Source organism: Odontomachus brunneus, unplaced genomic scaffold (genome assembly GCF_010583005.1).
Source record: "Odontomachus brunneus isolate Ranch 3 - 2012 unplaced genomic scaffold, Obru_v1 Obru_scaffold_094, whole genome shotgun sequence".
NCBI lineage: Eukaryota > Metazoa > Arthropoda > Insecta > Hymenoptera > Formicidae > Odontomachus > Odontomachus brunneus.
The window spans coordinates 1,174,182-1,198,298 of record NW_022639544.1 but is presented as its reverse complement, the minus strand read 5'-3'; the positions used below and the strand labels follow the sequence as shown (position 1 = coordinate 1,198,298).

At 33.6% G+C, this 24,117-nt stretch overlaps 1 protein-coding gene across 1 annotated transcript in view; it reads right to left on the bottom strand.

The window, feature by feature from the left end:
• The window catches only part of LOC116848377 (plancitoxin-1), a 476,759-nt gene that overhangs the window by 151,427 nt on the left and 301,215 nt on the right, over positions 1-24,117 (bottom strand). The window contains exon 6 of the mRNA XM_032824380.1: positions 4,494-4,821. Within this exon, the coding sequence (XP_032680271.1) occupies positions 4,494-4,821 (328 nt within the window). The remainder of the gene's footprint in view (positions 1-4,493; positions 4,822-24,117) is intronic.

Below are 24,117 nucleotides of genomic sequence, written 5' to 3'. Positions count from 1 at the left end.
CCGGCCGCGAAAACCGCCGCAAAACCCGTCGCGGAAACCGCCGCAAAATCCGCCGCAAAAAACCGCCGCAAAATCCGCCGCGGAAAACGCCACGAACAAAACCACCGCGAAAACCGCCGCAGATCTGTAAAATGATCTATCGGAAGCAGATAGAAAAAATTATATCGGTAATTACCGATCATCAATATTATGTAAAGATGATAGTAAAAATTATGTAAAGAATATATATGTTGGTAAAAAATTAAATGTTGGTATATAATATCGGTAATAAATTAACGATCGTTGGTATTATCGGTAATTATATGTTGGTAAAAATTATATGTTGGTAAAAATTATGTAATTAAATGTTATATAATATCGGTAAAAAATGAAATGTTGGTATATAAGATCGGTAATAAATTACCGATCGTTGGTATTATCGGTATTGTGTAATTATATGTTGGTAAAAATTATATGTTGGTAAAAATTATGTAATCAAATGTCATATAATATCGGTAAAAATTACCGACCGCCGATAACATCGGTATGCTCTCCTCCCCAATTACCGACTGCTGATACCCCCCCCCACGGTGACGTCATACCCCCCTCGCCGCGGTACCCCCCGCCCCTCACCCCCCCCTCGGAGGACCTGAGTTAGAACCGGCCTATAATACCTACTTACTCGATTCCTGCGAATCTCTTCTGCGGGTCATTTCGCATAGACAGTATATTTCTCCCGAATCGTGGTGAAAAGAAATAAAGGAAAGAGGACTTACAATTATGAAAGAACTCTAACAATTTTTTTAAGAATATTTTTAACATTTTTAACATTTGCAACACGGGAAAAATAAACGACGAACGACTAGAGGGGGGCTGCGCCCCCCGCACCCCCCTAAAAACTAACTTAACCCTACCTATCGTCATATTAGCTATCATTGTTTATTAAAAAGTTATTCAGAAAAAAAGTTAAACACTTTTTAACCGCAACGACGATAGATATTAACGCTGTTATTGTCTTTATACTCCATTTCCTCGAAAACTATTATTCGTACGGTGAAAATATATATAACCTAAAATGTTTATCTCTATGAGATCTAAAGCTTTTGTCTAAAACATAATTATTATGATTTTTCGTATTTACTGAGATAAACATAAAAAACTATAATTTTTATGGGTTTTTCATGGTTTTTACTATGAAAATCAAATAATCGTCAATTTTCATTATGATATTCGTAATCATCGCGTCAAAATACGTAAGAATACTAAGTTTCAAAAACATTGAAGGTACTTTTCGGAACTACATCCAAAAATTTTTTACTCCTTATAGACATAATTTGTCGATAAACTTAAACAAGTTGAAAAAAAAATTTGTAATAGACAAAAAAACAGCCCTTGAATCAAAAGTTCGATTTTTACTAATAAAAATCTATTTTATGTATGCGAAAAAATTGTTTAAATAAATAATGTTATGGATTTCATAAGTTTATCAATTAGTAAATATAACAAACTAAATGTATGTAAAAGGCCAACTCAATTGGTCAAATAGGTTTTAAATCATCTTGCACACCAGTTTGGAAGAAGTCGTTTCAAGAAAAACACGTTTAAAGTTTCAGGTATAGAAAATTGTAAACTTACAGCTGTTTTCTGCTAATCCGCTATTCCTGCCGCATACAGTAAACCTTCCGCTTCTTCAAACAAATCATTTTGCTCAAGTTGGTGTTGTTTACTTGCTATTCGAGTCTCTTTACTGCAACTTAGGTTGCGGCGTTCCTGTTTCTTTATTCGCTCGGCGTCTTTACTATCAACATATAACTTACAAAGAGGCCCATTTTAATTTCCATTATCTTCAAAACAGTAAAGTAATCTTTATTAAATATCCCAGCGGCAATATAGGCGATGATTTCGATGATTTTAAGGCCAGAATGTATATGCTTTTGAGCTAACCGCTAAATCGTACTATTAAAACTTTTATTCGCATTTTTTGTGTGTCCACCTAAGCACTTTTCTAATAGATCTTTCTTAAAATGGTTTTTCCGTTTTCTCAAACGGGTTTTTCGGAACAAAGCCGTTGTGAGTCATTATGCGCTCAGACCTTACCTCACGTGCTCGTACTTGCGTACGAGAAATGGTCCTGTACGACCATTTAGATTTTAAATTTCAAAACCAAACTTTGGGAGTATATTCTACATACATAGTACCAATTATATATTAATTAAAGTAAAAAAATTCGATTTTTGTGCCTCTCTGTAGTGCTTTTCCCCCTTAATTACAGGAGTTGTCAAGAAACAACGATAGCCATTTCGGAACTCAATTACACAATAACCTAGAGATTTATATATAATATATGTGGCTGTAGATCTGCTCCAACTCCTGTGCCGATCTCACTCGTCCTTCCTGCCTTTCGGGTCGCTGACTCGCTATTTTTCGGTCGCTCTTGCTTCTCTAATAGCTCGAGATCGCGCCGCATCGCACAGTGTCGCGCTTTCCATGAGCACCGTATTTTCACGGTTTCCAATCCTTGCCGCCGATTGCCGCTACTTCCGAATGGCTGTCAGGAGCCCTCGGATCTATTGGCACCTTCCGGGGCCCGCTTCTAAAAAATAGTTTTTATGTTCGGGGTGGACACTGGTCGTTTGATGGCATCTTTAGTGACTCATGATCACGGCCGGCGACTCCTGAATATTTTCTTGACTTAGGGCGTTCTCCGCGAACTCGTCCTCCAGGACTCAACTTCATCGCGATCTGCGGTCGATAGCACGGGGCTCCTCGCCTGTCTTAGGTGCAGGATGAATCCTTCCTCTGCCTCGCTCGCCCTCGCGGCTGCGCCCACACCCTTCACTCGTTTCCAGTGCCCAAAGCACGCCGTGGCTGACTCTTCATCCCTCGTATACTTGCCACACTTCCTTAAAACTTTATGTGCGAGATCTCGTACGCAAAAGGCGCACGGGACAAAAATTTATTTGACCGTCCTTTCCGTGAAAGAAGGAAACGCGAGTTCGACTCTCCTCGCCTCCCCGGCCAAATTTGGGCGGTAAATAAGTGATTGGCGAAGTCGCTACGTCACAATATATATTGGATGATCAAGTTACGCGTTAAAAAATGTCAAACATTTCAATGTCACTTATTAATCAACACTACAAACTTTTATTACTATTTTTATATATAAAAATTAATATCATTAACTGTTTCTTGTCGCATTCTACATATAAAGGTATTATTAAGAGATTGTTTAAAGTGCATAAAATAAAATTTAAACACAATATACAAGGTGTTCTAGATTCTTCTCCGCAATTTTTGTAGAAACGTAGAACGGATTAAGATGAACATAAAAATCCTATATTGTTTTGCGATATTCATGATAATAACCGATATTATCGAAAATTAATTAAAGGTGATTAATGAATTATCACACGCAATATGATAGATAAACTGTAATGGCGATGTGTGCTTAGATCAAATTGAACAAAAAGCCTTTCATCATTTTGCAATTAGCCACGTAGAATTTTAATTGTTAATGAAAGAAAATTGTTACATAGTTGTATACAATACAAGTTTCCTTTAATTAATATCTAAGAATCTGTGTGGTCATTTGCAAAATAATACAGGACTTTCTTATTCAGTTTGTCCTATTATACTAATATAAGTACAATGGCAGACGGCGCACAGTGAGCCAAAAACATTTGTTGGGCAAAATCCTGCCTACATCACAAATCTGCAACGATTTTGATGAAACTTTTTTTAAAATACTCGTGAATATTTCTACTATATCTCACTGTCAAAAATTTGAAAAGGTAAACATAACCCCAAAAAATAATCCTAAACTCCATTACCTATTACCCCGAATTATCTCAAACTTCATAACATTATGGTCCGAAACTCCATCAGTCTAAACCTTATAGTCTCATAACTCATAAACCTGATTATCCATAAGTTAAAAATACCATAACCCTATATCCCATAACCCCAAACTCCAAAACCCCGTTATGGAGTGATGGAGTCTGAAATAATTCTTCTGAGGTAATTCGAGAAGTTTGAGGTGATTCGGGGTAACAATGGAGTTTGAGGTTATTTTCTGGAGTTATATTTACTTTTTTCAAAAAGTTATATTTACTTTTTTTCAAATTTTTGGCAATGAGAATTATAGTAGAACTATTTACGAGTATTTTAAAAAAAGTTTCACCAAAATCGATGTAGATTTGTGATGTAGGCAGAATTTTGTCCACCAAATATGCTTTTTGTCACACTGTGCGGCGCTAACATAGCTTATTTATCATATCGCGCGGAATCATTCATCAATTTTCGTTAATTAATATCTCAAGATTTATTGCAAATATTGCAAAACGGTATGGATATTACATTATAGGTAAACGGTATTTTCTATTCGTTCTACATATCTACGTATTTCTCAATCCGTTCTACATTTCCACAAAAAAGATGCGAAAGAAAGTTTGTATATTATATTGGGTCATCCTGTATATTAAAACACATCATTTTAGAAACAACGTCAAAATTACCTTTTTGCCATTTATCGCTTTTAGCGAACGACCAGAATTGCATGTAACCAGATGATTTTAACATTATTTTACTAGAGAAAGGTGGATGTTTTATCTTCTTCTCTCTAGCTGCATCTGCGAGTGTTGGAAATAATCTGTCGTACTCATCGGGAACATTTCTTCTGAACACTGTTATTTGATTGTACATTAGCTGTCTACCAATCAGATCAAACTGATCAAAGTCCACGGAGATACATAAGAAACTTTGTCCATAATTTTTACCAGATGATGGATAATCGTACTCGGACTTATTTCCTAGAGTCGTAGTTGAATCCACATATATTTTTCCCTAAAAATATTTCAATTTAAAACATATTCTGTGTTAAAAATATATTACTTATTATATAAAATGTATCAAAAGCATATTTTTATTAAACAGAATGAATTTAAAAAATATAACTGAAGGAGGTTCTAGTCACACAGCACTTTATAATAAAATTGTTTAAAATGACAAAAACTAATTCTGCAGCAAAAGTAAAATAAAAATTATGAAACCCCATAACTCATAAATATTATAATATCCAATATTTTTTTTGTATTAAATGTTATCAAATATTTAATACAAAATATACTAAATAAAAAGTATAAGACATTTATTTGATGTCAATATTACAATTGTAAAAAAGAAATATAAAAATTAAATTTATTTACTTATTTATTTATTTATTTATTTATTTACTTATATTTAACAAGTGATCAATTTCTTTTAATTTATATTTTAGGAATGCATACATAATTTTCGAAATAACTTATAATATATATAATGCTGCCATGTTTCCATTCATATATTATCGACTTTGTGATGCGACGGTACTTGCGAACGGAACTTCTCGCGAGCGACGGCAAACAGTCGCCTGTTCGCCGCGTCGGCAAATTGCCGTCGGCTCCCGGACACGCCACAAAGATTTTCGCGAGAGTTGGGCGCCAGGTACGGAAAGGCCGCACCACCTCGATAAACGCGAGAATAAATAATTGTCACAAAAGATGCGCGTCCCGGAACCGTCGGGACCGGTAGCTCGTGTTAATTTAAAGTCGGAGACGGGATGGGTTAGGAGGCGAAATCACTAGGCTCGATGTCAGTAGACATCTCTCTTTAAGCTGACGATAAATTTATGTGATAATTCAATAAAATATATGTTACGTCCTGCGAGAATTTCATGAAAGGCCGTGGCCGGTTTTCGTTATGGTAAGACGACCCCAACGATATCTCACTCATCATTTACACACTCAATTACACTCATTTACACACATAAGTTACATTATGATAACATTAAATTACCCATCATGTCAACTTCTGGAACCGTGGTTCTAGAGTTATGTCGTCAAACTCAAAAATAAAGAAAAATTTTTTCCTTCGAAACGAGAGGAGCCATGGCTTGGAAAAAAAATACGGAAAGTAAAATATCTTTTGGAGATTCAGACAAATATGGTTTGATTTTGGGCACTTATAGGGTGTCCAAAAAAACATTTCAATTTTCGAAACGCGATTTTTTCAACATTCTGTAGAATCACCACCATCATATTTTATATGCAACATTACTACATACTTATATATAATATTTATTTTAACGGAGATGTTCGTGACGGTACAATATGATTATAAATACAAAAAATCTAAATAATCTTTTTTTTTTTTTAAGGAAACGAATATCAATTTCGAAAACTTAAATTTTTAAAGTATCGTAAAACTGCTCTTAACGTATACTCTTCATATTCTCAGATATCTTGTCCACGTTCTTTTATAAGAATAAATGTCCGAAACCCGATCTTTGGTAGACACCACTTATTAATAGATAGATATTTTGGTCCTTTCTACATCCAATTAAGATTGGTTTTATTGCATTTATATTAATAGATCTTTGTAATCAGTGTGCAATTAACAAATGCAACAAAAATTTCTTTTTTTCGAATCCTAAGTTATTAAAAACAAGCGATTTAAAAAAAAAAATTGTACAAATCAAGAGTTGAAAGAAAGAAACAAAATAAAATAATCATCTAACTGATTTAAATAAAATCACAGTTGAGAATCACGATGAAAAAAGAGACGAAGCTTAATCATCGTCACTGTCTGCATTGATTGTCGATGCAATCTAGTCTTCATCAAAAATAGAACAAAGAAAAGCAACAGGTTTCAAAACTTTTGACTATCTTGCAAACGTTAGATAATATATAAAAATTATCTTTTTAAAAAAAGGTAAAAAAAGAAGCCAAATGCACGCACTTTGCTTCGCTTACAAAAAACATTATTAAAAAAGTTATTAGTAAAATTCTTACAAAAAGATATGATATCAATCAGTTTACGCCAAGTAAAATTAATTTCATACACAATAAATATTGTTATAACTACTTTATATATATATGAACACTATATTAGGATTCTATTGACTTTATTTTCTGATAATTACACAAATTTTGGAAAAAACTAATTTTCAAAAGCTTATTTAGTAAACATACAAAAGTAAAAATTTTGGAAAAAGTTAAATAAAATTTCACACGCACACAAAAAACATTTAGCGTGCCAGAGTAAAGTTTCACACGCACACATAAAACACTTGGCGTGCCCATTCTTTTAATGCTACTTATGCAACATATGCTCCAAAGATTTTCGTACATATATTAAGATTACCGATTTACCGACTCGTAATTTATTAAATTAAATAAGCTATATAGACGTTGGAATATAAATAATATAATAATAGATAAATAAATAATAAATAATAAGAGACAGAGAAAGAGAAAGAGAGAGAGACAGACAGATACATATTTTTTATAAAAATGAATTATTCTGAAATAAAATTTAAAGAACCTGCCTTTTATGTACATCTAAATATTTACAATGTCCAAGTTCAACATATAAAGTTATTAACAAAAAAAACTCGTTTTTACTGATTAATATTATTTTGTAAAAAAAGATGTGATATAAAAACAAAATTATTTTTTTTTTTAATAATATAAAAAAGAAGCCAAGTGTACGCGTGTTAGCACTATTAGTCTTTACAAAAAAATATCGTTATAAATAAATTACAACAAAATCTCAGTTAAATGATATTTAAAAAAATATTATTAAAACAACTTTATTCAGATCACTTGTATTTTCGCAAATATTCTATTGAAAAATACAAGGTAATTTTATACTCTCTACAAAAGTAATGACATCAAGAAGTTTACGCCAAGTAATGATGACGAATGATTAATCATTTCAGTTTTTAGTTTTATAAACATATGTGGTTTTAGTTATATATAATATATTTATAAATTAAATATATTATTAATATATTAGTAACATATTATTAAATAAAAAATAAAATAATTAGAGAAATACAATAATATTGAAAAAAATTATAATAATTTAGAATAATGTTTTAAAAAATTATAATAACTTACAATAACGTTCAAAAAAATTATAATAACTTACACAAAAAGCACTTGGTATGCTTTTTTTAATATTATATCGATTATCAATATAATATTTTGATAATTATTTAAATAAGAGAATCGTTTGCCTATAAAAAAAGGCACGCCAAGTGCTTTTTGTGTAAGTTATTATAATTTTTTTTGCAATACTATTGTATTTCTTTAATTATTTATTTTTTATTTAATAATATGTTACTAATATATTAATATTAGCTCTCTCTCTCCCCCTCTCTCTCTCCATCTCTCCCTCTCCTCCTCTCCCTCCCTCTGCCTCTCCCTCTCTCTCTCCCTTCCGCCCTCCTGAAAATCGTGTTTGTTCTTTCACAATGTTTGACAAACTGCATAAATATGCGAGTGTTATTTTGACGTGTATTTATATAACATATAAATTTTGATGATTAAATACTCAATATAAGTGGACTCAATATAAATTGCATGGTACATGCAGTTAAAATATATTTCGTTTTTCTTTTCAAAGTCGACATTTTGCAGTAATATCTTGACTCTCGGTGGTTTAATTAAGTTGACTTTTAGATAGAAAAGTTCCGTAAGCTTGTCGTTATCGTGTAAACTACTGACAAACTCGTGAAAATATTTAATTTTGAAATATTAATTTTTCTACTATAAAAGAATTGAAAATTTAATAATATTCCATTAAGATATTTGAAATTTTGTTAACTTTTACTCAATTTTTATTATAGTGGTTGACACGATAACGATAAGCTTACGGAAATTGAACTTAATTAAACCACCAAAAATTAAGATATTACTGCAAAATGACGACCTTAAAAAGAAAAACGAAATATATTTTAACTTCATGTATCATACACTTTTATTGAGTATTTAATCATCAAAATTATATTTTTCTTCTCTTTATATGTTGTATAAATACACATCAAAATAATACTTTCGCATATTCATTCAGTTTGTCATAAAAGATTGTCAAAAAACAAGCACGATTTTCAGGCAACCTGACCCTCCAGTCCCCTTAATGGAATCTATTGTATCTTGTAAATGTATATTGTAAATTGTATAAATATATCCGGACGAATAAAAGCATACGTTTCTTTTTATTATATTATATCTTTTTCCAGATTTTTTCTACATTACAATAGCGGACCACATCAGTCTATGGTCAATATATTGATCATAGACGCATTGATGAAGTCATGTTTGCGACTTGGATCCGCATCAAGAACCAATTAAGCAGTGTCCATAAAGCGGTATCGATAAAGCAAACTGTTTTGTCTACACCATTTGATAAACATTTACACGTTCTATAATAAAGTTATCTTAGCACCTTTGCTTTCATAGTGCTACAGTTGCTTCAAAAAATAAAAACAGTTCCACATTCATTCTATCAACCCAGACAACACAATCTAATAAAAGATGTCTTAAAGACGTCCAAAAAATGTCCTTATTTATTTTGAATCTTTTTTGGACGTCTTTAAGATATCTTTCAGCAGTTTGTGCTGTCTGCCTGATGAAAAATGCATAATTTTGCAAAAATGCTTATACAAAATTATGCAAAGTTATATATGAAATTTGTCCATATATAATTATACATAATTATATCTAAATAGATAAAATTATACATAATTATGCATAATTTTCGATATTACAAATGCCTTTTGATGCTATAAATAGTAACTTTTTTCGTTTCTTCTATGTTAAAACTTAAAGAAGGACTTATTGAGAGTTTCTCAATACGCATGGAGAAAAAAAATTATTTTATATATCCCTCCGTAGTTTCGAACTTAAACTACCTCACCTGTTCCGCTTGGTAGTCCTAGTCCTAGTCTTGGTAGCTACTGGATCACTGACACTAAGAGAGTTAATAATGATTCTAATATATCATACGATATCTTGCTGACTTATACAAGTACTGTTATATTTCATACAGCCGCTCGAGTGAAGATAGAACGAATTAAATTGAATAGAAAAGTCATGTAACATTTTGCAAAATTCGCAATAGTTGACGAGGAATGAATTATTCTCTGTAAACTAATGAGCGCACGTGAATCGGTAGACCAAACTCCGTGTAAAGAAAAATGGTTTACTTCCGAAGATGACCGCTGTCGTGCGGCAACACTGTTCGTGTCTACATCGCCCTATGCTTTGATTATATGTACATATGCATGATTCTACATATTTACATATAATTATATATACTTCTGCATACTTATACATTAGTATACATAATTATACAAAATAACAAATTCGCAAATCGCACATTCTGTGTAATTACATATTATTATATCTCATTATGGATAAGTATGCATACGTTCGTATATATTTATATTATATTAAATATATGCAATTGTCTATGTGTTATTTTTCTACAATTCATTATATTACTCTACCTATAGCAATATATCTACAATATCCATCTACTTGGACAGTGTGGCGTCTAAAGCACGATATTATCACGTCGTTTTCCAACGATTAAAGTGAGACCAACTTTTACTATTATATATGGATGGATTTGATATTAAATGGTCTACAATTTTTGTCCTTACAAAAACTTAAAAATTTTGCGAAAATAACGAGTGGAGAGAGAAGACAGTAAAGAATTTGATATTTGAAAAAAATGAAATACGCCGTTGCATAGATTATTTCATAAAAATTAAAAAGTAAATTTTTTCAATGGGCTGTTTTAATCCCTAAATCTCGAGATAAGCCGATATAAAAAAAATATGGATCTCTTACTTTTTGATGCTCTACAACATATCCAAAGCGCATCAAAATTGGTGAGGGACAGTTCTCTCATGTCCTTTGTAAGTGTATTTTATTATCCACATATGAAGCCAAAGCACTAATTATAATTTAATTATAATATTATTTAGTACAAGCACAAAAATAAATTATTTATAATTCTAATATTTCATATAATAAAAAAGAAGTTAGAGATACATGCATAAAATATTTATGTAAAATATGTTTACCTAGGTGTTGACATTACTAAACATTACAATTTAAAAAACATTTGAAGAAACATTTTTAAAACGTTAAAAATAATGGGGTAAGTTCTCTTTTTTTATTAAAGACGTTTTTTAACATTTGGAAAAATGTTTTTATTTTTAATATTTAATAAACGTTTGTTTTAACATTTAGGAAATATTTTTTAAATGCTAAATGTTAAAGAAAATTTTAAGAAAAGAAATGTTAGAAAAGCGTTTTTTAAATGTTAAAGTAAATGTTTTATATTAAATATTAAAAATACAAAACATTCTTTCAAATCTTAAAAAACGTTATTTTAATGAAAAAAGAGAACTTATTTCATTATTTTTAACGTTTTAAAAATGTCTTTTAAATGTTTTTTAAAATATTATTTGCTCATTTGGTAACAAAAATAACTAGTAAGTAAAAAAAATATTATATTTTATTCGTGATATTTTTTAAACATTGCTAAAGTAATATTTCAAATTAATGTCACTGCAATGTCTCTGCAACATTGCACTGCAATATGCAACGTTGCAACGTTCTTATTATATGAAAATATATCTACAAGAATAGCAAACTTATCTTTTTATTCGAAAAAAAATTCGTCAATGATATGGTAAATTAAACGTAATCATAAGGTCATTTTAAATACACGTCCTTAAAGTACAAATAACGTTACTGACCAATAATGACGACATATTGACGTCAAGATAATGCCAGCTTGCTGCCTGGGAAGGCACCTGGGTAATGTTCTTAAATGCAACTAAGAGAAAGAGAGAGAGAGAGAGAGAGATTTTAGTTCTTTGTGTCTATCCAGTGAAAGCAGCTACAAAATTATGTCAATATGACATCAAAACCATCGTTAGTTGTCATTGCGTCAGAAAAGTAATTTATTTTGATGAAAAATTGACACCAGATAGATTGAATAAGATAGAAATGTATGTTTAGATAGAATAAAGTAGAAATATATGTTTAGATGATATATGATTAGAAATATATGTTTAGATGAAATATATATTTAGATGATAATTGTAGTATGTGGGAAAAGTTTAATCCATGTCATCTTGATATCAAAATGACTACATTTTGATAAGATTATTTAATCCATTCTGTTATTATCTTAAGAGAAATCTTCGATGTTTTGTAGTGCATAGTGTAGTGTAAGTGCAGTTAAGTTAATATTTCCTGACAGTTTTCTCATTAACGTTGAAGCCAAAATTAAGCGTTGGTTTCTGCCAACTGCCAGTGGTAGAAGAATTAATAAGTCTCATGACTCTGATGTTTAACATATATTATACGGTTTCATTACCTATACCTTGAAGGATTATTAATATTATTAATATTAGTTTTGTTTGTATTCTTTTAGGCTCTGAAAGATCTAGGTGAAGTTTTCATTTATTTGATGCGCAATACATTTTTTATAAGATATACATTTTTGTTAGAAAATTGTTTCTTTTCTAACGTGAAAATAAATACTAACAAGGGAACTAACAGAACTGTCCTCACCGATTTTGATCCGCTTTGGATATGTTGTAGAGAATAAAAAAGTGTTCGACACGTATTTTTTTATCGGCTGAATGTTAAGTTTAGGGGTTGAAACAGCCCCTTGAAAAAAGGACTTTTTCATTTTTATTGAATATTTCCTAAAATATAAGGTATATGAAAAAATGTTTCGTATAAAAGTTATACAGCATTTAATACTCTTTGCAACGGTATATTTAATTTTTTCAAAAACGTCAAATATTTTAATCCTCCCAACTCGTTATCTTTGCAAAATTTGTAAGTTTTTGTAAGAACAAAAATTGTAGAGCATTTCATGCCAAATCGATCCATATATAATATTAGAAGCTAGTCTCGATTAAATTGTTGGAAAACGTCGTGATGATATCGTGCTATACGCGTCACGCAAGTAGATGGATATTGTAGCTAGATACGTTACTGTAAGTAGGGGAATGTAATAAATTGTAGAAAAATAATACATAGACAGTTGGATATATTTAATGTATAATGTTTACAATTTATAATGTTATTATAATATATTAAAATCATATAATTAATATATTAAGAAAAATCGATTGAGGATTTGCATACACAGAAAATAAATGTGTTTTAATTATGACACATATTCGTAACAAAGGTGGTGCTCATGGAAAAAATGTGTGATGCAAAGTGATCGTTTGTACCAAGAACAAGTAATTATAGCAGTTTTGCCACAAACATCGCATTGTACTTTAGGATCTTTTTTGAAACAAAAATCAACCGGTGTCTCGAACTCTGGCGGTCTAGTCTGTAAATATCTACTTTTAAACCATGCAAATTTAAATAAATTTTGAAACCTAGGTGACGAGAATTGATGATGTGTTGACTGCAATTTCAAGATATTGTTCCTATTATGAAGATCAATTGCAAGATCGAGTAGCATAACATTATCAGAGAAATATTTCATAAAATTTTTCCACAAGCGAAAGCCATATACATTTAGTGGTTGTATTTTTCTCGTTGTATCAGCTGGAATTGTTAGAAAATATATATCTGTTGCAGAATCTGGTCTACTTTCAGCAATTATGTTGGAACAATGTCCACTCCAAAAATCTAATAGTAATACGGATTGTGGCCCGACGTTCGGAAAGAAAACTTCTTTAAAAAAATCAAGTTTTTATGATTTAATGTTAATTTTCCTGACTTTGAAGCCATTACGTAAATGTTAGGAACGTTAAATAATGATTACTGCACTCGTGGACCAAACATTTCTGTGGATTCTTTTAATACAATCAAAAGAGGCAATAATCTACCATACAATAATCTACCATGAGTAGAAATAGTCGGCTGTATTGTGTAACTGTGCGTGGTTGCTGATACAGACTGTACTGCAGATTCTATTGTTTTTGCACCTTTATTTGGTAAAGTACGACCAGCGTGAAGTTCTAACTGGAATCCACTCTGATCCGAATTATAAATATTTTCTACTCCATATTGATTAAGAAAATATTTTACATTTCTTGTAAATATTTCGCACTTCTCTTCCAAATTTGATTTTGATAACAAAGATTTTTTCGTGACAAATTTCGTTATTTTACGAGATACTATATTATGTTGTTTTTTGAACCTGTGTATCCACATATGTGACGCTATGAATCCTGGCACATTTATGTTGTGCTCGAGAAGCCCATCGACCGATATTAATATCATGAATTATCATTCCTCTTTAGAGCGCTTCATTGAAATTATTTAATGTAGAAATTTTTTGCAATTTTTCTCTTCTGGTATCACCTGCATTGATATACTTCTCCCATAATCGTAATTGTCGTAGCGATGTTACTTGTTTATAATTGTTTTTAACCGGTTCCAATGATCTTGGTCTTGTTTTACCGCTTCTCTAGTATTCCACAGCTTGCCTTTTGTAATCGTTTGATATTGCTGCTTTAAGAAGTACAAACTTCTTCTGGAAGATAATTTCCTTGCGATCTTGCGATTGCGAGCCATTTTGAATTTCGACAATCTGAGGTCAGTTCCTAAGGGTTAAGGGGCGCCGCACACGAATTGACATAACAGTAACGTAAAACGTACCGTAAAAATGGACCAATTACAATCGAGTATTCACAAAAATGGCAACCTTACGGTTCGACGATACTCAAAGTGATTGGTCAATTCTTACGGTACGTTACTGTTATATCAATTCGTGTGCGGCGTCCTTTAACCCTTTCCGGCATAGGCTGCGTTCCGTTTCACGCATATGTGCGCGTTTATCTACAGTTCATGTTACGTATATTGTAGGAAATGCGTGCATAATGCGTGAAACGAAACGCAACCATAGTGTACCGTATACTGGACATTTTTTTCCCTTAGTTTTTTATATTTTTTATATAGTTTTCACACATCTGTACAGTAAAAAGCACATTATCAGTTATGTAGAACATCAGTTGTCATTAAAAAATTTTGAAAACATTCTTATTGTTGAGGAAATGTATTTTATAAATAAACAGACTACAAAAATATTGCTTTTTTATACAATAAATGTAATTGTGACTAACCAACAATAATTAATAAGCTGAAAATAAGATCTAAGGGGTTTTTGGGATCGCTGATTACGAATCTGGAGTCAGAATTTCAAAATTCAAAATGGCGGATTCAATATGACGGACGAATTTTTAAAAAATTATCAGATTTCTATGAAACTTGGGATTTAAGGGTTTCTTGGGTCGCTAATTATGAATCCGGAATCAGATTTTCAAAATTTAAAATGGCAGATCCAATATGGCGGGCGAATTTTATAAAATTATAGTATTTGTATGAAACCTAGTATCTAGTGTTTTGGGTCGCTGAATTTTCAAAATTAGCATCGTTAGCTCTGGGTAACGCTAAAACGAGATTTTAGCGAGAGAATATTTTATACCTTTTGAAAAGACTCATTTTTTACATGTTTAGCACACTACATTGGATCAAAAAATTTACTCTTGATTTTAGATTCGTAATCAGCTGGCAAAAAGATCTCCGCCAACTAATTTTGAAGACCTAAAACACATTCTTTTATTTCTTGGTCTTCTGTATTGGATCAAACATTTTGAATTTTGAAAATTTGATATTTGATTCGTAATTAACGACCCTAAAAACCGTCGAGTAATGATTTTCATGATATTTTATCCATTTTTTAACATTGTCCACCATTTTGGATCCGTCATTTTGAATTTCGACAATCTGAGATCAGATTCATAATCAGCGAACCAAAAAACACTAGATACTAGGTTTCATACAAATACTATAATTTTCTAAAATTCGTCCGCCATATTGGATCCGCCATTTTAGATTTTGAAAATCTGGCTTCGAACTCGTAATCAGCGATTACCAAAAACCCCTAAAGGTACATTTATCTGTGAAATTAATTTGATAGAGAAATGTATGTCGCAAAGGGTTAAGCGTGGTCTACAATGAGAACTTAAGACATAAAATTTAAGCTTTAAGTCCTAAGCCGTAAGAAATTGACCAATCACAGTCAATTATAAGAAAAATAATTGACTGTGACTGATCAGTTTCTTACGGCTTAGAGTTTAAAGCTTAAATTTTAAGGCTTAAGTTCTCATTGTAGACCACGCTTTAGAAGCTTTCTACAATAAACAATAAGTTTTAAGTTGCAATAAAATTGACCAATTACAGTGGATTATTCTTCTAATAGTCGACTATGATTGGTCAATTTTGTTATGACTTAAGATTTATTGCTTATTGTAGAATGGGCTTTACGAAAAGCATATTAATTGTTTATCGTGTGCAAACTTTCATCGCGTGGCAAGTGTTGCCGCGTTCTGTGTACAAAAGTCACTATAGTAAAAAAATAACGATATAAATAACGATGAATTTCGTTACTCGTTACTAAAGAAAATGTAACGCCGTTACTTTTTCGTTACTGATACAAAAAATTAACGGCGTTACCAAATCGTTACAAAAAAAAAGTAACGAAATAGTAACGTCGTTACAAGTAATGCGTTACTTCCCAACCCTGGACTCTAATATACTATATACTATATACTATATAGTAAATGTATACTATATACTATATACTATATAGTATATACTATATAGTAAATGTACATTTCAAAACGTGCATTTCGTTTCATGAGTTCGTACTGTAAAGAAATGTGTGTTATATACGAACTGTGCATTATACAGTAGTTATACAGTAGTTATACAGTAATCGTATATTATATATCATAATTTAATGAAATTATATAAATATTTATTAACTTATATTATTATTTTACGCTTGCCAATCTTCACTTTTATATTATTGAAATTATAATAATTTGTCCAGTTAGTATTGTACGAAAAAGGAGATAATAGAGCAATAGTTAAATTGTAGAATATATTTATTAATGGATCAATATTGAAACGTAAAAAATAATTCTTATGCTACTTTAGACAAAAAAGAAATACAATTATGTCAATCGAAGATGTGTACACTGTTTCTTTTTTTTTTTTGTTAGCGAAACAGTAACTATATAATATGTTTGTTAAGGATGCTTTATCTGTATAGTCTCAACAAAAAGTTATAAATAGGTTAATATTTCTATTTTCTATATAAAAATGTATGATATTTAAATGTATGGTATATATACGATATAGTTAAATAACAACATTTCTTGGCTTTAACGTTTGATTTTTATAATTTACTTTTTTATTAAAATAAATTAAATATTTAATTTAGATTCTTAATCATTCTCAAATTTTGAGTGTCATTTTATGTGAACATTTTATACATTCGTCTCCCTATTATCGCAACAAATATAACGTAAATAATGCGTTTATAATTGCGTTTTGATTTTTTAATTTTTTTTAGATGCATTGTATATCTGATATCAAGAGATAGAAGAGAAGAAAATAACGTCAAAAATAAGAAGACATAATATTAATTATAAAGTATATTTTATTTTTTATAAACATAATCACAATTTTATATCAGTTTTATATAATCACAGGTGGAGACAAATATTTATTTTCAATCTGTTCCAGAATGATGTTATTTAATGCATGGAATGTCATACTGTTACTGTATGCAACATTCTCTGCTTTAGATCTTCCACAAAGTCCGATAACTTTAGAGGAAATAGAAATGAAAGAGAAGGTTGAATACATGCTGAAAGAAATTGATAACGAATTTAAAATAGAAGAGGAGCAAGCACTAGATCTTTATGATCCAAATGAGATTCCACATGCAGAAACAGTTGATTTGTTTGATTATGTTGAAGATGAGAATTGACCAATCATAATTGATTATTCTTCGATTGCAACAGAAGAACAATCGACTATGATTAGTCAATTTCTTTGCGACCTTGCGATTTGCGACTAATGTAGAATGAGTTTTATGTCGTTACACAAAAATGTGTGCTTTCCGCTTAAATATCTTATATTTTGTCTTTATATATGTATAATTTATGTACTGCCTCTCTTACTATCCATTTTATAAGCCGATTTTAACTTTTTTTTTTACAAAAGTAACGGAAAGTAATGATTTTTTATCGTTACTTTTTAAATAACGGTAACGCGTTACTTTTTAGAATCAGTAACGAGTAACGAGTTACTTTTTACCGCAAGTAACGGTAACGCGTTACTTTTAAAAAGTAACGTTCCCAACCCTGATAGAGTCTACATTGCACGATTGCAATACGATGAAATGACTAAATTGAACTTCGCATGATGATCACATGATTCTGTTGCGCGAAGCGAATAAAATCTATTTTTAATATTTTATAGTGGTTGTCGATGCTATTTCTGCTGATGGTAGATTATTGTCGCCTTTTTTATTGTATTAAATGTATCTACAGAAACGTTTGGTCCACGAGTACAGCAATCATTATTTAACGCTCCTAACATTTATGTAATGGCTTCAAAATTAGATAAATTAACATCAAATCATGTAAAAACCTGATTTTTTTGAGAAAAGTTTTCTTTCCGAACGTCGGGCCACAATCAGTATTATTATTAGATTTTTGAAGTGGACATTGTCCCAACATAATTGCCGAAAGTAAACCAGATTCTAACAATTCCGGCTGGTACAACGGGAAAAATACAATCACTAGATGTATATGGCTTCCGCTTGTGGAAAAATTTTATGAAATATTTCTCTGATAATGTTATGCTACTCGATCTTGCAATTGATTTTCATAATAGGAACAATATCTTGAAATTGCAGTCATTAACACATCATCAATTCTCGTCACCCAGGTTTCAAAATTTATTTAAATTTGCATAGTTTAAAAGTGGATATTTACAGACTAGATCGCCAGAGTTCGAGACACTGGTTGATTTTTGTTTAAAAAAAATCCTAAAGTACAACACGATGTTTGTGGCAAAACTACAATTACTGCTACAATTACTTGTTCTTGGTGCAAACGATTATTTTGCATCACAAATTTTTTCTATGAGCACCACCTTTGTTACTGTTAAACCTAATGCGTGCTTCGATTCAAATCGAGCGGGGTGAAGAAAGATGGAGCTTATCGCGCTTCACGCATGCATGAGGAGAACGCAGTTTTCTGTTTTGTAGGTTGGTAGCGACGCGCACCTCTCTCGCGCCCTTTGCTGTTTTAGTTAGTGTTGTTTTTTTTTCTCTCTATACCGGCTGTCAGCCAACGCCTTGAGAGGCCATTGAAATAAAGTTTTCCTTTTCTTTGCTGTGCACGCTTGTGAACTTTTAATACGTCGGACCCTAAACGATCACAATTCCTGTCACTCCCTGACGGAGGGAATCACAGACATAATCAACAGGTTATGGGCCCAGAAACGTTGTGTAGTCTTTAGAAGCAGTGCGTGTGGTTCGAGGATTCGGTACGCGGAAACGTGGTCGGCCGATACGCAGCAGTCTAGACACTCGATCGTGCGGTCTTCGAAAATAACAAAGTCGGTTCAAAACGTAAGCGGACAAAATGTCGGATGAAATAACAACTCGGCACATACCGAAATTTGACGGAAATGATTTCACAACCTGGAAATTCCAAGTCACGAAGTAATTCATCGCGAACGGCCTGTTAAAGATGGTCGATGGTACGCAAACAAGACCGTCAAACACGGATCAGACGGCATTGAACACCTGGGAACGCGAGAACGCGAAAGCAATGTTCATAATTTCTTCGTCAATGGAGGCAAAGCAGCTCAGGTCGCTCATTACATGCGAAACGGCGAACGAGATGTGGCTGAAACTTTCGAAAATACACGAACAAAGATCGGCATCAAATAAACTCGTGTTGAATCAAAGGTATCACGAGTATCGTATGGCTTCCGGGGATTCCGTTGTCGAGCATTTTACAAAGGTACAAAATCTTGCGCAATAGCTAAAGGACATTGGCCAAAACATTGATGATGTGTCGATAATGGCGAAGATTCTGGGTAGCCTCCCGCACAAGTACGGCGCATTTAGGACAGCGTGGGACAGCGTAGATGGAGAAAAGCAGACACTCGACAATTTGTTAGAAAGGCTCATCAAAGAAGAGAGTCAACATTCTGAAGAGGACGATGTGGCGAGCGCTCTTGCCACGATTAGTGTGAACAAGAAGAAAAACTCTGAAAAACAAAAGGAAGGTCCCTCAGCGAGCCAAAACAAAAGGAAGGAAAAGAAAAACGGTGATTGCTATTATTGTGGTAAAAAGGGACATTACGCTTGAGAATGTAGAAAGAAAAAGCGCGATAATGAAGGTAAGGAATCGCAAACTTCCTCGCATGGATCATCCGGAAATTGTGCTTTCGTGCTGACGAGTAACACGAATTCAATGCCATCTGAAGAGGAAGCGCGGCAGCTACAGCAAGTTGGTGAAAGTGATGTTTGGCTGACCGACAGTGGATCGTCTCGCCATGTCACTTTCCACAGAGAGTGGCTCTCTGATTATCGGCCGATAAGCGGAGAGAAAGTGAAACTAGGTGATGACGCAGAGTGTGACGTGCGCGGATTCGGTAATGTACACATCGAGAGACTGGTGAACGGAAAATGGGAAAGAGCGACAATTCGAAACGTGTTTTTCGTGCCCAGTTTAAAAAAGAATCTTATCTCGGTCGGCGTTGTTACAAGTGGCGGTTACGAGGTGTCGTTCAAGGACAATCGTGTAGCATTTGTAAAGGATGGTCTAATCTACGCGAATGGAGTGAAACAAGACAATGACGTTTACCGAATGTTCTTCCGTGTGAGCGGTACGCGCGCGGCTCCGGAAGCAAACAGTTTGACGAGCCTTAAGACGTGGCACGAGCGACTCGGTCACTTGAATCAAAAGGTGCTGCGTGAGATGGTGGAACATAATACAGTTGATGGAATAAAACTTGCAAACGCGAAAGATTTTTTCTGCGACGCCTGTCAGATCGGAAAGTCGCATAAGCGGCCATTCAAAAACGCGAGTGATAGAACGAGGTACCGCCCAGGCGAATTTGTGCATTCCGATGTATGCGGACCGATGCCAATACCATCAATAGGTGGCGCAAAATTTTTTGTAACGTTCGTGGATGAGGCATCAAGTTATAGACACGTGTTCTTCATGCGGCACAAAAGCGAAGTTTATGAAAAATTCAAAATATTTGATCGGATGGTGGAAAACAAATTCGGACGTAAACTGCAAGTTATTCACACTGACAACGGCCTTGAATATTGCAATAAAGATATGCGACAATACCTCAGGTCGCGCGGGATTCGAATGGAGAACTCGGCTCCGTACATTCCAGAGCAGAACGGAAAGGCGGAGCGCGAGAATCGGACAATTATGGAAAGTGCAAGAACGATGATCATGCAGAAGGACTTACCGAAGGCGCTGTGGGCTGAGGCCGTCAACACGGCAGTCTACATTCTGAATCGTACTTCTCCAAGTAAAAATCCTAGGCAGACACCATTTGAGATCTGGCACGGCAGGAAACCCGACCTATCGCATATTAGAGTATTCGGGTCCATCGCATATGCACATATCCCACAAGAAATGCGAAAGAAACTCGACGCAAGAGCGAAGCGATTAGTGTTGGTCGGTTATGAGAACGATTCGACCAATTATAAATTGTTTGATCCCAATAAACGGTCAGTAACCGTGTCCAGCCACGTCACTTTCCATGAACAGACCAGCGAAGACATTCCGTCGATAAACAACGATGAAGATAAGCTAGTGAGTTTGCCAAAAGTTGAAAGAATGGAAGAGGAAAATTGTGGCGGCGGAATGAATCCGGAACAAGAGGACGAACATGACTCAACGGGTGATGATGATGAAGAAGAAGAACGACCGGTGGCCTCGAGACAAGAAATGAATAGACGAAGCACGTTGAGAAATCGTGCAAGCATCAAACCGCCGAAAAGGTACGAAATAAATTTAACCGAGTACACTCCGATGACCTTCACAGAGGCAATAAATGGATCAAATTCTGAGCAATGAATACGTGCAATCCGCGAGGAATTGGAAGCGCATAGCCGAAATGAGACATGGTCAATTGTCTCGATGGACCGAAGTAAGAAGCTCTTGGACACGAAATGGGTGTTTAAAATATTTAAGGATGAATCTGGACAAATGAGAAGATTCAAAGCACGATTGGTGGCGCGTGGGTTCCAACAAAGAGAAGAGCTCGACTATACCGAGACTTTTGCTCCAGTGATACGTTTCGACTCCTTACGAGTGTTCCTGGCTATGACGGCGCAACTTGACCTCGAATTGATTCAATTTGATGTAAAGACAGCGTTTTTGTATGGAGAGGTAGAAGAGAAGCTTTATCTGAAAATGCCAGACGGGCTGGAAGCTGACGGAGATTCAAGTACACTAATGTGTCGTTTGAACAAGTCTCTTTATGGTATCAAACAGACCGCGAGGTGTTGGAACATTAAATTCACGAGTTTTCTGCGAAAGTTTGATCTAGTATCATGCGAGTCCGATAAATGTATTTTCGATGGTAGGATAGAAAGAGTACGTGTGTACCTGGCATTGTTCGTGGACGATGGACTGATTGCGTGCGAATCTCGCGAAGTTCTTAACATGGTTGTAAATGAACTTAGTAAATCTTTCGAAATTACTCTAGGAGATGCATCCACGTTCGTTGGTTTACAAATAGAGCGCGATCGGATCGATAAGTCGGTGCGGATTCATCAGAGAACGTATGTAGCGCGAATCATCGAGAAATTCGGCATGCATGAAGCTAATCCAGTATGTATACCCGCAGCCCCGCACGCGACACTTGTTCCTACAGAAGAAGAAGACGGATTAAAGATCGCGAACGTCCCGTACAGAGAAGCGGTGGGCTGTTTAATGTTTCTAACCGTGGTATCGAGACCCGATATTGCTTTCGCGGTTAATGTTTGGCCGTTTCTTAAATAAACATAATCAAAGTCATTGGAACGCAATAAAGCGTGTCTTCAAATATTTGATTGGAACTGCAGAGATAGGAATCACGTATAAATGCAGCGGGAACGGGCTCATACTGGAAGGGTACTCGGACGCGGATTTTGCGGGCGATGTCGAGACGCGACGCTCAACAACTGGATATGTCTTTATGCTTGCGAGCGGTCCGGTTACGTGGTCATCACAGAGACAAAAATCGGTAACTTTAAGCACAACCGAGGCCGAATATGTGACGGCCGCAACGGCGGCAAAGGAGGCTGTGTGGCTCCGTAAGCTTATGAATAATATCGGATGTAAATGCAAAGAAGCTACTGTTCTCTACGTAGACAACCAGTCAGCGATTCAGTTAGTCAAAAATCCAGTTTATCATAAAAGAACGAAGCATATAGATATCCGATATTACTTCTTGCGCGAAAAAGTGGAGGAGCGTGAGTTGAAAATATGTTACATACCGACCCATCTGCAACGAGCAGATATTTATACCAAAGCTCTATCCAGAGATCGTTTTAAGGCTTTATGTTTAATGTTAAACTTGATAGATGGATGCGTGAAGCATTCAAGCAGCGGGAATGTTAAACCTAATCCGTGCTTCGATTCAAATCGAGCGGGGTGAAGAAAGATGGAGCTTATCGCGCTTCACGCATGCATGAGGAGAACGCAGTTTTTTGTTTTGTAGATTGGTAGCGACGCGCACCTCTCTCGCGCCCTTTGCTGTTTTAGTTAGTGTTGTTTTTTTTCTCTCTGTACCGGCTGTCAGCCAACGCCTTGAGAGGCCATTGAAATAAAGTTTTCCTTTTTTTTTGCTGTGCACGCTTGTGAACTTTTAATACGTCGGACCCTAAACGATCACAATTCCTGTCACTCCCTGACGGAGGGAATCACAGATATAATCAGCAGTTACGAATATGTGTCATAAGTAAAATACATTTATTTTCTGTGTATGCAAATCCTCAATCGATTTTTCTTAATATATTAATTATATTATTTTAATATATTATAATAACATTATAAATTGTAAACATTATACATTAAATATATGCAACTGTCTATGTATTATTTTTCTACAATTTATTATATTCCCCTACTTACAGTAACGTATCTAGCTACAATATCCATCTACTTGCGTGACGCGTATAGCATGATATCATCACGACGTTTTCCAACAATTTAATCGAGACTAGCTTCTAATATTACATATGGATCGATTTGGCATGAAATGCTCTACAATTTTTGTTCTTACAAAAACTTACAAATTTTGCAAAGGTAACGAGTTGGGAAGGTTAAAAAATTTGACGTTTTTGAAAAAATTAAATATATCGTTGCAAAGAGTGTTAAATACTATACAACTTTTGTAAGAAACATTTTTTCATATACCTTGTATTTTAGGAAAT